This window comes from Anarrhichthys ocellatus, unplaced genomic scaffold, assembly GCF_004355925.1.
Source record: "Anarrhichthys ocellatus isolate YVR2014 unplaced genomic scaffold, GSC_Weel_1.0 scaffold46, whole genome shotgun sequence".
Classification (NCBI taxonomy): Eukaryota; Metazoa; Chordata; class Actinopteri; order Perciformes; family Anarhichadidae; genus Anarrhichthys; species Anarrhichthys ocellatus.
This window is the reverse complement of record NW_022280076.1, coordinates 1,978,017-1,989,939: the sequence shown is the minus strand read 5'-3', so window position 1 is coordinate 1,989,939 and position 11,923 is coordinate 1,978,017. Positions and strand designations below refer to the sequence as shown.

The window sequence follows — 11,923 nt, the reverse complement described above, 5'->3', positions numbered from 1 at the left end:
ACACACACACACACACACACACACACACACACACACACACCATGTCAGAGACCAATTGATTGATTAATTGATAAATAAATGAATTGATTCATTCATACCTTGATACAAGACACACTGCTCTGCTGCCCGTCACACTCTGACAGAGCAGGATCCTCGTCCGGGTTGGGGTCTATAAAGTCATAGAGATCCTGATCTGATAGAGGGAGGAAGCATCCGCGTTCATCAAATAAACTGTCACATGTTAGGCACTTCACTCAACCACCCCCGTGTCTCTGTTATTGCTGCCAAAGGGAATGTGTGATACTTATTTCCGGTAACCTTTGCAAGAATCCATTTTAGAGAGAAGAGAGAGGGCATCAGCACGGGCTGTCTCTGAAACCTGAGAGTGCAGGCTGACAGTGTCATCGTCTGAAGGCTGCAGGAGAAGAAAATAACGAATAATAACTATTAATAAAATAAGAATAATGATAATAACATTTGCTTCTCATGCAATACGTTGACTCAGCGGCGGCAGGGAGGTTACTCGTGCCTGAGCCAGAGGTGGACTCCCACACTTGTGTTTCAAAGTTGTGGATTTTCCAACAACCTCTGCTGTCATGTCTATCTTCCCATCAGTCGCCCTCAGAGACCTTCCCACCTCAGCCAACCACCCCTGATCACCCGCCTGCTTGCAAAACTGCCTCCCATTTTTTAGAGTTTTTAGATAAACTTTGCTAAAAAAAAACTCTAGCTAGCAGCAGTGTATCCATTATGCCATAAGGTGTACTTTGACATTTATGTATCTCAAAATGTTGCATCAGTTGAGAGTTTGAACTCTGACCTCAGTTGTAGACAGCCTCTTGTCACCATTGTCACTTCCAATTCCAGAGTCAGGCCCGTGGTTCTTACTGGGATAAAAATCTTCCATGCTGGAAATATGCAACACAAAACTGCACATTAGGGCTGTATTAGGTAACCGTCAAATCGAATTTGCGAGGATAGAATAGTGAACGAACACAACACGTATCGTCAAGGGAGTTTGTGTAGATGCAAAACAATATTTCCAAAGGGACAGATATGATATGAAACGTTAGTGTATTGTGTGTCACGTCACGGTGAAACAATAACAACAACTGTCTCAGTACCTATCTGTAAGCGGCTGTGGAAGGCAACGTTTGCCGAGGGAGGGGAGGTCCAGGGTGTCCGGCTTCTTGTCCATCCTACATGCCTGGATGTTCAGGAACTTGAATATGTGCACTTTGCCCTTGAGACAAATCTGAAACGTACCAAAGCAAACATGGCGTCTGAGTTGTTGTAACAACTAGAAAGATAAATATGTTCCTCCGCTAGATGACTCAGTCGTACCAGGTTCATGAGAGTGTGAGGGACATGACAACCTGTCAACTCAACTTCAAACAAGAAGATTTGTGCTGGTACGCTGTGACCAGATATACTCATGGCGTCTGCAGCACATGGTATGCACAAACGGAATTGTGAAGTGAATGCACGTACCTGTGCAGGTGGAGACTGCATAGGGTTGTTATCTAGGATGATGTGCTGCAGCTGCCTGAGTTTCCTGTAACCTGGAGGAATCTCTGTGATCTTATTGCAGGAAAAGTCAAGTTGGATGAGGGGCAGGTCAGCCAACTCTGCAAGTACAGACCAGAGAACAGCTTTTGTTGAATGTAATGCTATGAAAATGTCTTCTTTGTTACTCCGCTGGGTTACAACTTTTACTGCCTCACCCAAAAACACTGAGCCAAGTCCAGGTTGGTATTGTTTCTGGGCTGATGGTATCGTAAAGGAGTTCTCTAGCGATTTAGTGTTTGCTGCACTCTACATTTGAGGAACTTGATCGAAATCGATGCACTCTACTTTTTTTGTCCCTATGCATGAGTAAACACACACATCTTCCAAACTCTTTGTAATGCAGATTTTCCATTACAAAATGCCTCTAAACACCACTCCCCAACCTAAGTGTCTGATTGCGTTATATCTTTTCATTTAATTCACTCTAATTCAAATGCATGCAGAGAACGGGAAGGTTCCTTCGGGCTGCTTCGTAACAATAGTTAACCTCAACCTCTGTGAATTTATCAAGTGAATCTTTATAAAATATAAACAAAATCAGAGACTGCATGGTTGCTATTAATAATTGTTTAATGGCTGAAATCCAGGGATTCTTTGGCTTGGTTTTGGTAATTGCATCAATCACTACATGTAGTTCAACAAAGCCCGAAATAACCTAAAGTTTGCCGTGAGTGGGCCGCAATGCTTGCCAAAAGTGTCAACCATAATAAATCAATAAAGTGAGGGAGATAAAGGGCGTGATGGACTAACCCTCAGGCAGCATGTGAAGACAATTCTTCCTGATGTTGAGTTCTCGTAAGGCGTGAAGCCTTCCCACCTGTGCTGGCAGCACCCTGATCTCATTACAGCTCAGGTCCTGTAGGGGGAGACAAAGTGTAGGAAATGGTGGCGCTCTGGTGGTACCAATATACACAGGTTCATTTAATGCACTGCTGACACATACACACTGCTCACCAGTTCCATCAACTCTTTGGCCCTGCCGATGTCCTCGGGGATGGACACGAGTTTGTTGTTGCTCACCAGCAGAACTTTGAGGGGGAGGCTGAACAAGTATTTTGGCAAAACTGACAGGAGATTTCGGCTGTAGACAGAGATAAAACATTGACCTACATTTAAAACGGTATACAGAAGCATGCAAAAGAGAGTATCACTGAGAATTGAGTTTCAGCAAAAGAGGAAATGCCTCTCTTTCATGAAAGCATTTTGGGCCCTGTTAATTGTACTGTAAGGGGAACAAGCACTTTTTGAGAGCACACATTCATTCACTTTTGTTGAGTGTGTATAATGAGACATAGGGATTAGGCTGAAAGTATAGGGTTAGCAATGACCCACCTGATATCAAGATAAGTCAGCATCTGCAGATTGATAATGGCTTCTGGGATGCACTTGATGCAGTTGTGGTAGAGGTTGAGCGACTCGAGCGGGGCGAACAGACACACTTCAGGGGGGATTTCCGTGAGGCGATTCTTGGACAAATCTGCAAGGCGGAGAAAGAGGAGCTGATGAATCTGTACACTTTGAACACACAGTTGACATACACATTATAATCTTTTGAAGATCTTGGCATCATCTATTATGTATGCTTTAGGCATGAGGCCATAGAGCCGAAAGACGAATCGATCCCTGTGACGGAGCGCGCCTCTTCATCGAACACCTGTCTAAGATTACAGAAGAGTCTTGGGCCTCGAAGGTTTGAGTGCTGCTGGCAGTTTAATATCTCAGTATTTTCAATATCGATCTCACTGGGAGTGGCACAGAAATGGCTTTTGAATTGTATGAATGTGAGGAAAGTGTTTTCTTTTTGCAACAGATGATAAACCCCCCCCCCCCGAGTGATTATGAAAAGGGATATTTGGGCTGCTTTTTGTAAATAAGGGTTTTTCTATGCCACTGAATAGTCTGGAATTATTTATTTTTAATAACATATATGGCAAGATAAGGCTGCACTAATGTAACTGAAATATGCATTTTTATAGACATGGAAATGTAATATATTGACATAAATTTAACACATTTGCAATGTAATGTAATAAACCAAATGCTATGTGGCAAAATACAAAGTGGTGCTCTAAGCTAAGTGCTAATGCTAACATGGCAACATACTTACAATGCTAATGTGCTAATGTTTAGCAGGTCTAATGTCTACTATGTTCACCATCTTAGTTTAGCATGTTGGCCCGCTAACATTTGCTAATTAGCACTAAACTCAAACAGCAGAGGCTCATGGGAATGTATTTGGTTTTGCAGTCATTTCAAATGACAACAAATGTATTAAAATCCATCCAGAGGGAGACATTAATATTAAATAAGTCAGTTCCATGAGTTAAAATTGGTATGTGCTGATGTTGAATCAATAACGGGCAAGCTGTGATTAAAAATGTGTGACACATTTAGCACAGACATGACAATATCTCACGTGCTCTGCTTTACTACCGAAGCCAATTTGCTGCAAAATCACAGCCCTGCATTAATCAGCCAAGAGCGGCTGCTGCTACTACTCTGGGACAACAACATGAATCTAATCCCTGCTCCAGTCAATGAATGTGAGCACAGCCTATCATCGGCATCTTTGCTTCTTATGATTAAATATTTAGATACTGGCTCTCTCGCCCAAGAACATCGAAGCAGAGGAAAACACTCACTCGGCACATCATTTATTACATCATAGTATACCGACCAGACTCCTTATCCCTCTGGAGGTCTACATCTTGTACATGCCTCTGGATCTCGCACCGGTTAAGGCACACTGTCCCTCAAGGTTGCTGAATCACTGTCCAAGAAATGTCCATGCACAAACACACTGGAACATGCAACCAAATCCACACTATCTCTCTCTCTTTGTGTCATCTATTAAATGAAGCCAGACACAAACAGCATTCAATTAAACAGAAAGCGTTAGGATGCCTGGGGAACCATTAGAACAATACATGTAAAGACTACCGTATTGATAAGGCTTCACCTTCAGACGCATATTGATTCAGGAGCTGCAAATTGCGTGTGTGTCTTCTGAATTATCTCTGGGTGACGTGATCATTAAAGACCTATGTGGGGAGCAGCTCAGCCACAGATAAAAACAGCTTACTGCTGAAACGCAAACACTACTGCGCCTCCATCGCCCGACACAATTACACTATATGGGCTTTACTGAAAGCAAACACTCACTGACCTACTGTCAGAAGGATTCTGTTTGCTGTGGATGGATTAGCAATGTAATATCAATAGCATTTCAACATATTTACGCAGACATCGCAACCCTTAATCCCTGCTCCCCGGGGGTTACAAGATGTCACGAGCCACGCAAAACTGTTTGTGAGTTGTGTCTGTGCTTTTAGAAAGACTCTCATTTCTGACCAACAATAGACCCGACAGGCCTCACTCTGTAGCTGTGGTCTGAGCTCTGACAGCAGCCAGTAAGCAGAAGTGAGAAGCAGACCATGAGACAGTCAGCAGCACAAAGGGAATAGCAGCAGAGATGTCAAGGGAAACAGAAATTATTACCACATGGGAAAAGACCAAAGCTGAGGTCACAGGGTGTACTCGTTTTCCATTAACAGTAAATTCTGCTTCTCCCTGAGGCTCTAACCTTGATGCTGTAAGCCCAGCTGTACGCATACCATCCAAACAACTGGGGATTCTCCTTTAGCAGTGGAATCATGTGGGTCGATGGGCGATGGGGGTGGGTGGAGGCAGTCTTTATGAGCCTGTCAGTCTCCATCCCCTTCTCCCTCCTCCAACCCGGGCCATGCACCATCTGCAGCCCACAGTGGGCCTTTTATCCACCTGCTGGTCGCCCAGAGCTCCCGCAGGACGAGTCCCGCCAGGCAGACGAGCCCTCCACCAAGGCTCCCCTATGCTGCACCCTGACGCCAAATCACCAACCCATTAATTTATGTTGGTAGTGCCGACGATGTCTGGCTATGTCATCCCGTGACACAGCAAACTCTACACTAACAGACATCCTGCTGAGCGTTTGAGCAAATAAATGAGGGGTTCTGAACAGAAGATATTCTTGTAAAGATTGCAATTAAAATGTTCAACCTGTGATCATCTTAATATAACGACTACAGAGAAAAACTGCAGACTAAAGTACCTGAATGCATCATTTCACTACAAGGTTCAATTTAATGAAAACAGGAAAGCATCATGACAAAAACATGATTAATTGGGGTTAATTATTTGCGCCCTGCAGCAGATGCGACCGCAGTCCCTGGCTGCCAGTTTGTGGGTGTGGTCTGGAGTGTAGCGGGTAAGCAGGGACCTTTAATGGGCATTATGTCTGCGTGTTTGATGGTCAGTCAGCTCGCTGCTCCTGCCATCAATCTGCTCCTGGAGATTCCCTAATGGGATTTCTCACCAGGTTTTGAGGAGCCATTTCAACGATGATATGATGAGCCAATGAGGCCTTTTTATGAGCATTCACAACTGAGGCTGGCGTCCAGGACTGCTCGGAGCTTGTGAGCCATGTTGATAGAGTGGTTGGGCTGTTGCAGACTGCTGCTGTGTGAGGTGTACCCTGGGGCAGTCTCTGGATCAGCTGTATTGGCTCAGCTACGTTATTGGGGGGGGCTGTCTGTGGATCCTTAGAGACCTTTCAGTTTGCTTACACTCAGGCACTAACTTGGCCGACATCTGGTCCGTGCATTACACTCACGGCATCTACACTTCCCATAAAAGATGTTCTTCTAGACCAGGGGTGTCCAAACTTTTTTCAAAGAGGGCCAGATTTGATAATGTGAAAATGCCGAAGGGCCAATAGTCCCTGCTGACATTATTTTAAACAATACAAGTAGCCTATACATACATTGTCATTTAATCATTTTATTTTCAATGACAGCAAATAGCAATGTAACCAAATGTAAGCATTCATGTGTGACCGGACTTTGGACATGCCTGGCCTAAACCTTAGTTGTTTCCTGTGAAGATGGAAGTTTATTTTGAAAAGACAGTATGCATGTAACAAGAGAAAACAGACTCATGTTGCTGGACTTTTGCAGGAAAAACGCACGAAAAGTGTGGAGTAACTTTTCGTAAGATATCAATAAAACGGGGATGAATTTATATCATTGTATAAAGAGAGTGACATGAGAAGATCTCTGTAAGTTAAATCAGCTATAATCACTCTTTTAAAGTGATTAGTGACTCGTCTAAAACATTTAAAAAAGGAATAACTTCAATAGAATCATTCTATACAATGTAACTTCTTTACATTCTATTAGAATGTAAAGAAGTTACATTCTGATACAATGTAACTTCTTTACATTCTAATAGAATGTAAAGAAGTTACATTCTGATACAATGTAACTTCTTTACATTCTAATAGAATGTAAAGAAGCTACAGTGTTGCCTTTTCTTTTCTTCCCACAAGAACGTAATTTTGTCAGGTTGATAAAAAAATCTCACTTTACTTCCTGACATTATTGTTACTTTACCCGGTAAAGTAACAATAATGTCAGGAAGTAAAGTGGAGTAATGAAGCGTCTAGAATCTAGACGCTTCATTACTTCAGCAGCCCCATACTGACAGATTCATTCATACACAATAAACATACACAGAAACATTATTATAGGCACTTTAGATATAAAATATTCATGTTCACATAATGCTTGATTTTTTTCCTGTGTTGTTTTCCAAGGAGATCACTCTCTCTCTCACACACACACACACACACACACACACACACACACACACACACACCATTATTTATGTTTAACCTCCTCTCCAACAATCACTACAGTACAAACAATGAGGAAAAGAAGGTGGTCCTTTAGATGTATATAGTACAGAATGTTTGTTTCTGCTGACTGAATGGAGTGGAATCAGAAGTCCGATGCAGCAGTACTCGTGGCTGTACAGTTGACTTGCTGCTGATTCACACAGAGGAGCACTTTAAAATATGATTTTAATAAAATAAGCACAGCGGCCATTATATGACACACAACAGCTTCTCATTTCATTTGCAGGATAGATTATTACTTAGTGAATGTAAGTTATGCAAAGAACAGTTTCAGACATTTTCTAAAAAAAACGGAATATATTTCGAAACGTACGGGAATAATCTCCAGTAAGCTTTTCCTACAACACCCTCCTCAACTGTTTGCTTCGCTGGAAACAGACAGTAAATCAATTATTACCGACAGTGTGTAACACGATAAGCCTCATGATGATACATTTGTTGTCATCATTTTTATTTTTAATAGATTCTTTTTTTATCATCCAAACATTTGATGGTGGCGTCATGTGATAAGGCATCGTGTTCCTGATGGCAGGTATGTATTTGTCCTCTGGTCTAGACATGCGATGGCACATGTAAAGGGAGCCCTGAGGGAAGAAGCACCATTGGGGATGTGGACACCTATATATTTTTTTCCAGGCTACACTCATATTACTATGAAGTAAAGAGAACCATCCATTTTTGGGTGGCAGTTCTTTTGAGTAGCCTCCCGGCAGCCCATGCTATTCTTCACACACCAACCACGACAAGAGGAAAGACAGGACAGGCTTTCATAAGACACCCGGAATATTTGATTTCACTACACAGTGTGGTGCTGTGTTTTATACTTCCAAGTCTGTGGAAGCCTTTTAAATGAGTCAGTCTGCAATGTGCTTCTGTGCTTTAACGAGCAGTGACTCTTTATGTTATTGACACTAGTTGATTATCAAATCCAAAAATGCCAGCTTGATACTTGTGTCCTTGTGGAGACTGTCCTTCGCAAGCAAACTAAACTTCTTAAGAATGTAACAATTAAGAAGCATTTGAACAGTGTGAGACTTACTGTCTGCTACAATCAAATAAAAATGTGGGACTTTCATTTTGCAACCTGTTTCAGCCAGCTCTCAGTAGCACACTAGAATTTTGGACATGATACACGATTAATCCTCTAGCTTTTGGTTTGTTTTTCAGATCTCCATCGCATGCACTCACGGTTGGCAACAAAGAAATTCCCACTTGTTCATGTTTTCTTTGACCTTGCACTCTTTTCATTTGGAGCTTTATTTGGTTGTTGTACATTACACCAAACGCTTAATAGAGGATACAAGAAGGCAATTTTTTTTGTGTTATGACGGATTTCTGTCATAAAGCAAGGAAACCACCACCCATATTCTCAAGTACAGTGTAAATGTATTCATTATGTTCTCTCAAATAACACACGACACTCTGTTGTATGTCTGAGAATACTGCACAACACACAGCACGGTGCTGCCGCTTAGTGTGTTTGTACCCTCGGGGCAGGGTAATGCTGGGATATGAACCTGAACATCTGCCCAGGTTGATGCACTGCTCCCCAGGCCCTCTCCAAGGTCAGGGCAGCCGCTTCAGAGCTTGTGCACGTTCCCATGGGACAGCAAACTGACTGGAGACAAACTGCCAGGAGTTCAGTGCAAACAGACACCCTTGTGTGAGCAGGCCTCTCTCTCTCTTTCTGTGTCTACACACACCGGGGCCGTCTGCTGCTCATTAGTCAGATGGAGGCCACTCGTTAGACCCCGTCCTGTATAAAAAACCCATTTAACTTCTAAAACCAACAGTGGGAATTAATGGTGGGAAACAATGCTATTGCTTAGTCGAAGCATCCAGATCTAAAAAGAAAATATTCCACGGACATTCAGATTTATATTGTACAAGGAAAAAAGTGCAAAGACACATACTATGATAATAATTTTTAGAGAAATCTGTTATTTCTTTTTCTTACAAGTCAATTTCACATGAGCTTGTTTTTCATTCAGTTTGAAAGGCTTCCGATGGGATCGATCCAGTGACGCGTAAAGGCCGTGTGCAGCATTGTGAAGCTGTTTCCTTTGTACGGCAGAGATTGGAGTTGTTGTGGAGGACGCTGCTGTGAGGTGTTTATCTGTCTTCGCACATTTCAAAGTGAGACTTCCTTCCGGCACACCTTTCATTGACGGCATCGTAATGAAGTCGTGAATAAAAGTGAAAAGACTGCAGCAATCACAGTGACAGGGTTCAGTCACAGTGTGAGTGAGACGATCGGAGGTGTGACAGAAATGTACTCTCTCTCACATCTCTTTTGATTACTTTCAGTGCTACAGTATAGAACGTGCACTCACCAAATCCTATTTGTGACAATAATGATATATGTGGACAGTCTTGGTTCAGATAGAGACAAGCTGGTCATTATTACAGCATATTGTGAAGTTAACAAGTGTGTACAATCAGCCCGGCAGTCCAGAAATAGAGTACTAACTTCCTGTTGCTACTGAAAAGCAGCCTGTTCATAATTGATATGGCTTCAGCTCTTCAAGGGTATAGGTTTTTAAAATGACATCATTATACATCCGGATCACTGACACAGAGAAGCAACAATCTGCATGTTTGTCCAAAATGTCTGCTTAAACTAACCTGTTACCTTTTAGCCAAGCCAAATTACTGTCTATTATGATTACATTATGATGCACTAAACATATCTTTACGTTGAATTCCATATACATGTTTGGATCCGCCAGCTTTCAAAAAGGTTAAACAAAAAAAAAAAAGTCTGGAGGAGGTACCAAAATCTTTGAGCAGAAAATGTAAAGCCCTTGGGGTATAAGGGCTCTCCAACACACCACAGCTTGCCATGAGCTGCACATGACAGGGTAACACCATATGGCTCACAGACATGTCAGAGGAGGAAATTATCATCCTGATATTCAGCACAATCCAGACGTCCACGATAATGACTATTATCCGTTACATTTGCTTATAGTATAAAAAGGTATATCTGATACAAATATTCTCCTGAACAGGGCTCCTTGGAACAAAATAGTGTCAGTTATGTCTGTCGTCCTTTATGTGTAAAAGTTAGACAAGCCGATTCCTAAACCACAATGTCTGATACAGTACGAGTGCCCTGACCCTGATAAGCCTTCAGAAAGCTTACGCTACTGGCTATATTCTAATTCCCTACCTTATAATAAAGACCAAAACAGCAGATACATATCTATCCGCCTGCATGTGAAACCAAAAGCAGACCATGTGTCTTCCTCCTCTCTTTACAGACTATGGACTATATCGCATGTGCAGCCAGGGGGGTGAGGCTGCAAGTACACTGCATCTTTTGTCTGGTTGTGCAGAAAATGAAGAAGAAAAAAAGATGAAGCATGTACGTGTATCACATGCTCACCGCAAATGATAATGAGTGAGGAAGAATTTAAAAGTGCCCTTTCGGTTCATTCATATTCTGCTCCAGCAGTCCGGTGCCAAATCAACTGCAAACCACTGCGCAGCGCCTGGCTTGGGTGCGCCTGCCGCCTCATTCATGAGTCTCATGGGGGGGCTACTGAAAGCCGTTGGCGTCGATCAAAACAACCACACAACAGCAGCCGAGCCCCTTGTGCAAGAAACTGGTGTGATTTATATGAACCCGAGTGGGCAGTAATTACAACCAGGATGTATATATGTGCATTGACAGAAGCCAGATCAGTGGACGGTGTTTCCCTTTAAATATTGTCACCTGCGCGTTAATGCGCCCCTGTCCAGAAAATGAGACATAAATCCGTGCACAATGCGGGCATGCTGCATTCACATGCGCATAAAAGAGCGAGCACATTTTGTTTGTATTATTATTATATATATGAAGCACATTGGGGCTGACTCGTGGCTTGCTATATAGTCCATGTACGCACAGCGACCCACCTGCTTGTGTCGTATCGGTCAGATCGTAGCTCAGCCCCGGGTACTCCCTCAGCTTCCTGCCGCTCAGGTTCAGTAGCCCCGAGCACGCGCCATCCTCCAGAGCCCGGTCCAGGCTGCGGGCCGTGTGGTGCTGCTGCTGGTGCTGGAACTGGCTGATGCTCGGGCTCCAGGGAGGTCCGCTAGAGTAGTGATGGCTTTGCAGAGCCGTGACAGCTCCCACACCTCCCTGACTGGACGCCATTTTCGTTAAAAAAAAAAAAGAGAAGAAATTACTCTTACAATAATAACAGCGCACAGCGGCAGTTACTCCGCCCATGCGCAGACGGGGTACATTCCCTGGACGGACGCTAGGGGATGGGCTTCTGAGGTGGTGCTGCTGCTGATGGTGAGCAATGTATGGTGGCCATTTTAAGCTTTTACCCTTCCTTCACCTGCTAATACCAAACTGCCAGCAGTGCGGGGCCCCTGCCCCATGTGTGCTACTCTGGGGCCCCTCAATCATTTACTTAAAATGTGCCCCCAATGCCTGGAGGGGCAGTGGATGGTTATTATTATTATTATTATTATTAACAAATTATGATTAATCACTTCAATAACAACAATATCAGATAAATATATTTAAGCAATACTAATACTAATATTTCTTTCTGAAGAGGCAACTCATACTATAACATTATGCATCAGATAGTCTAAAGGAGATGACATCAGAGACTATCGCGT

The 11,923-nt window shown here is 42.9% G+C and overlaps 1 protein-coding gene across 1 annotated transcript in view; it reads right to left on the bottom strand.

Annotated features, from left to right (window-relative positions):
* Positions 1 to 11,537, bottom strand: part of lrch2 (leucine-rich repeats and calponin homology (CH) domain containing 2) — a 25,537-nt gene extending 14,000 nt beyond the window's left edge. Inside the window, exons 1-9 of the mRNA XM_031869116.1 lie at positions 11,204 to 11,537; positions 2,902 to 3,046; positions 2,524 to 2,650; positions 2,320 to 2,425; positions 1,492 to 1,628; positions 1,125 to 1,255; positions 821 to 908; positions 319 to 415; positions 99 to 193 (exon numbers count right to left, since the gene is read on the bottom strand). Of these exons, the coding sequence (XP_031724976.1) occupies positions 99 to 193; positions 319 to 415; positions 821 to 908; positions 1,125 to 1,255; positions 1,492 to 1,628; positions 2,320 to 2,425; positions 2,524 to 2,650; positions 2,902 to 3,046; positions 11,204 to 11,519 (1,242 nt within the window). The 5' untranslated portion in view covers positions 11,520 to 11,537. The remainder of the gene's footprint in view (positions 1 to 98; positions 194 to 318; positions 416 to 820; positions 909 to 1,124; positions 1,256 to 1,491; positions 1,629 to 2,319; positions 2,426 to 2,523; positions 2,651 to 2,901; positions 3,047 to 11,203) is intronic.
* Positions 11,538 to 11,923: the final 386 nt, after the last annotated feature.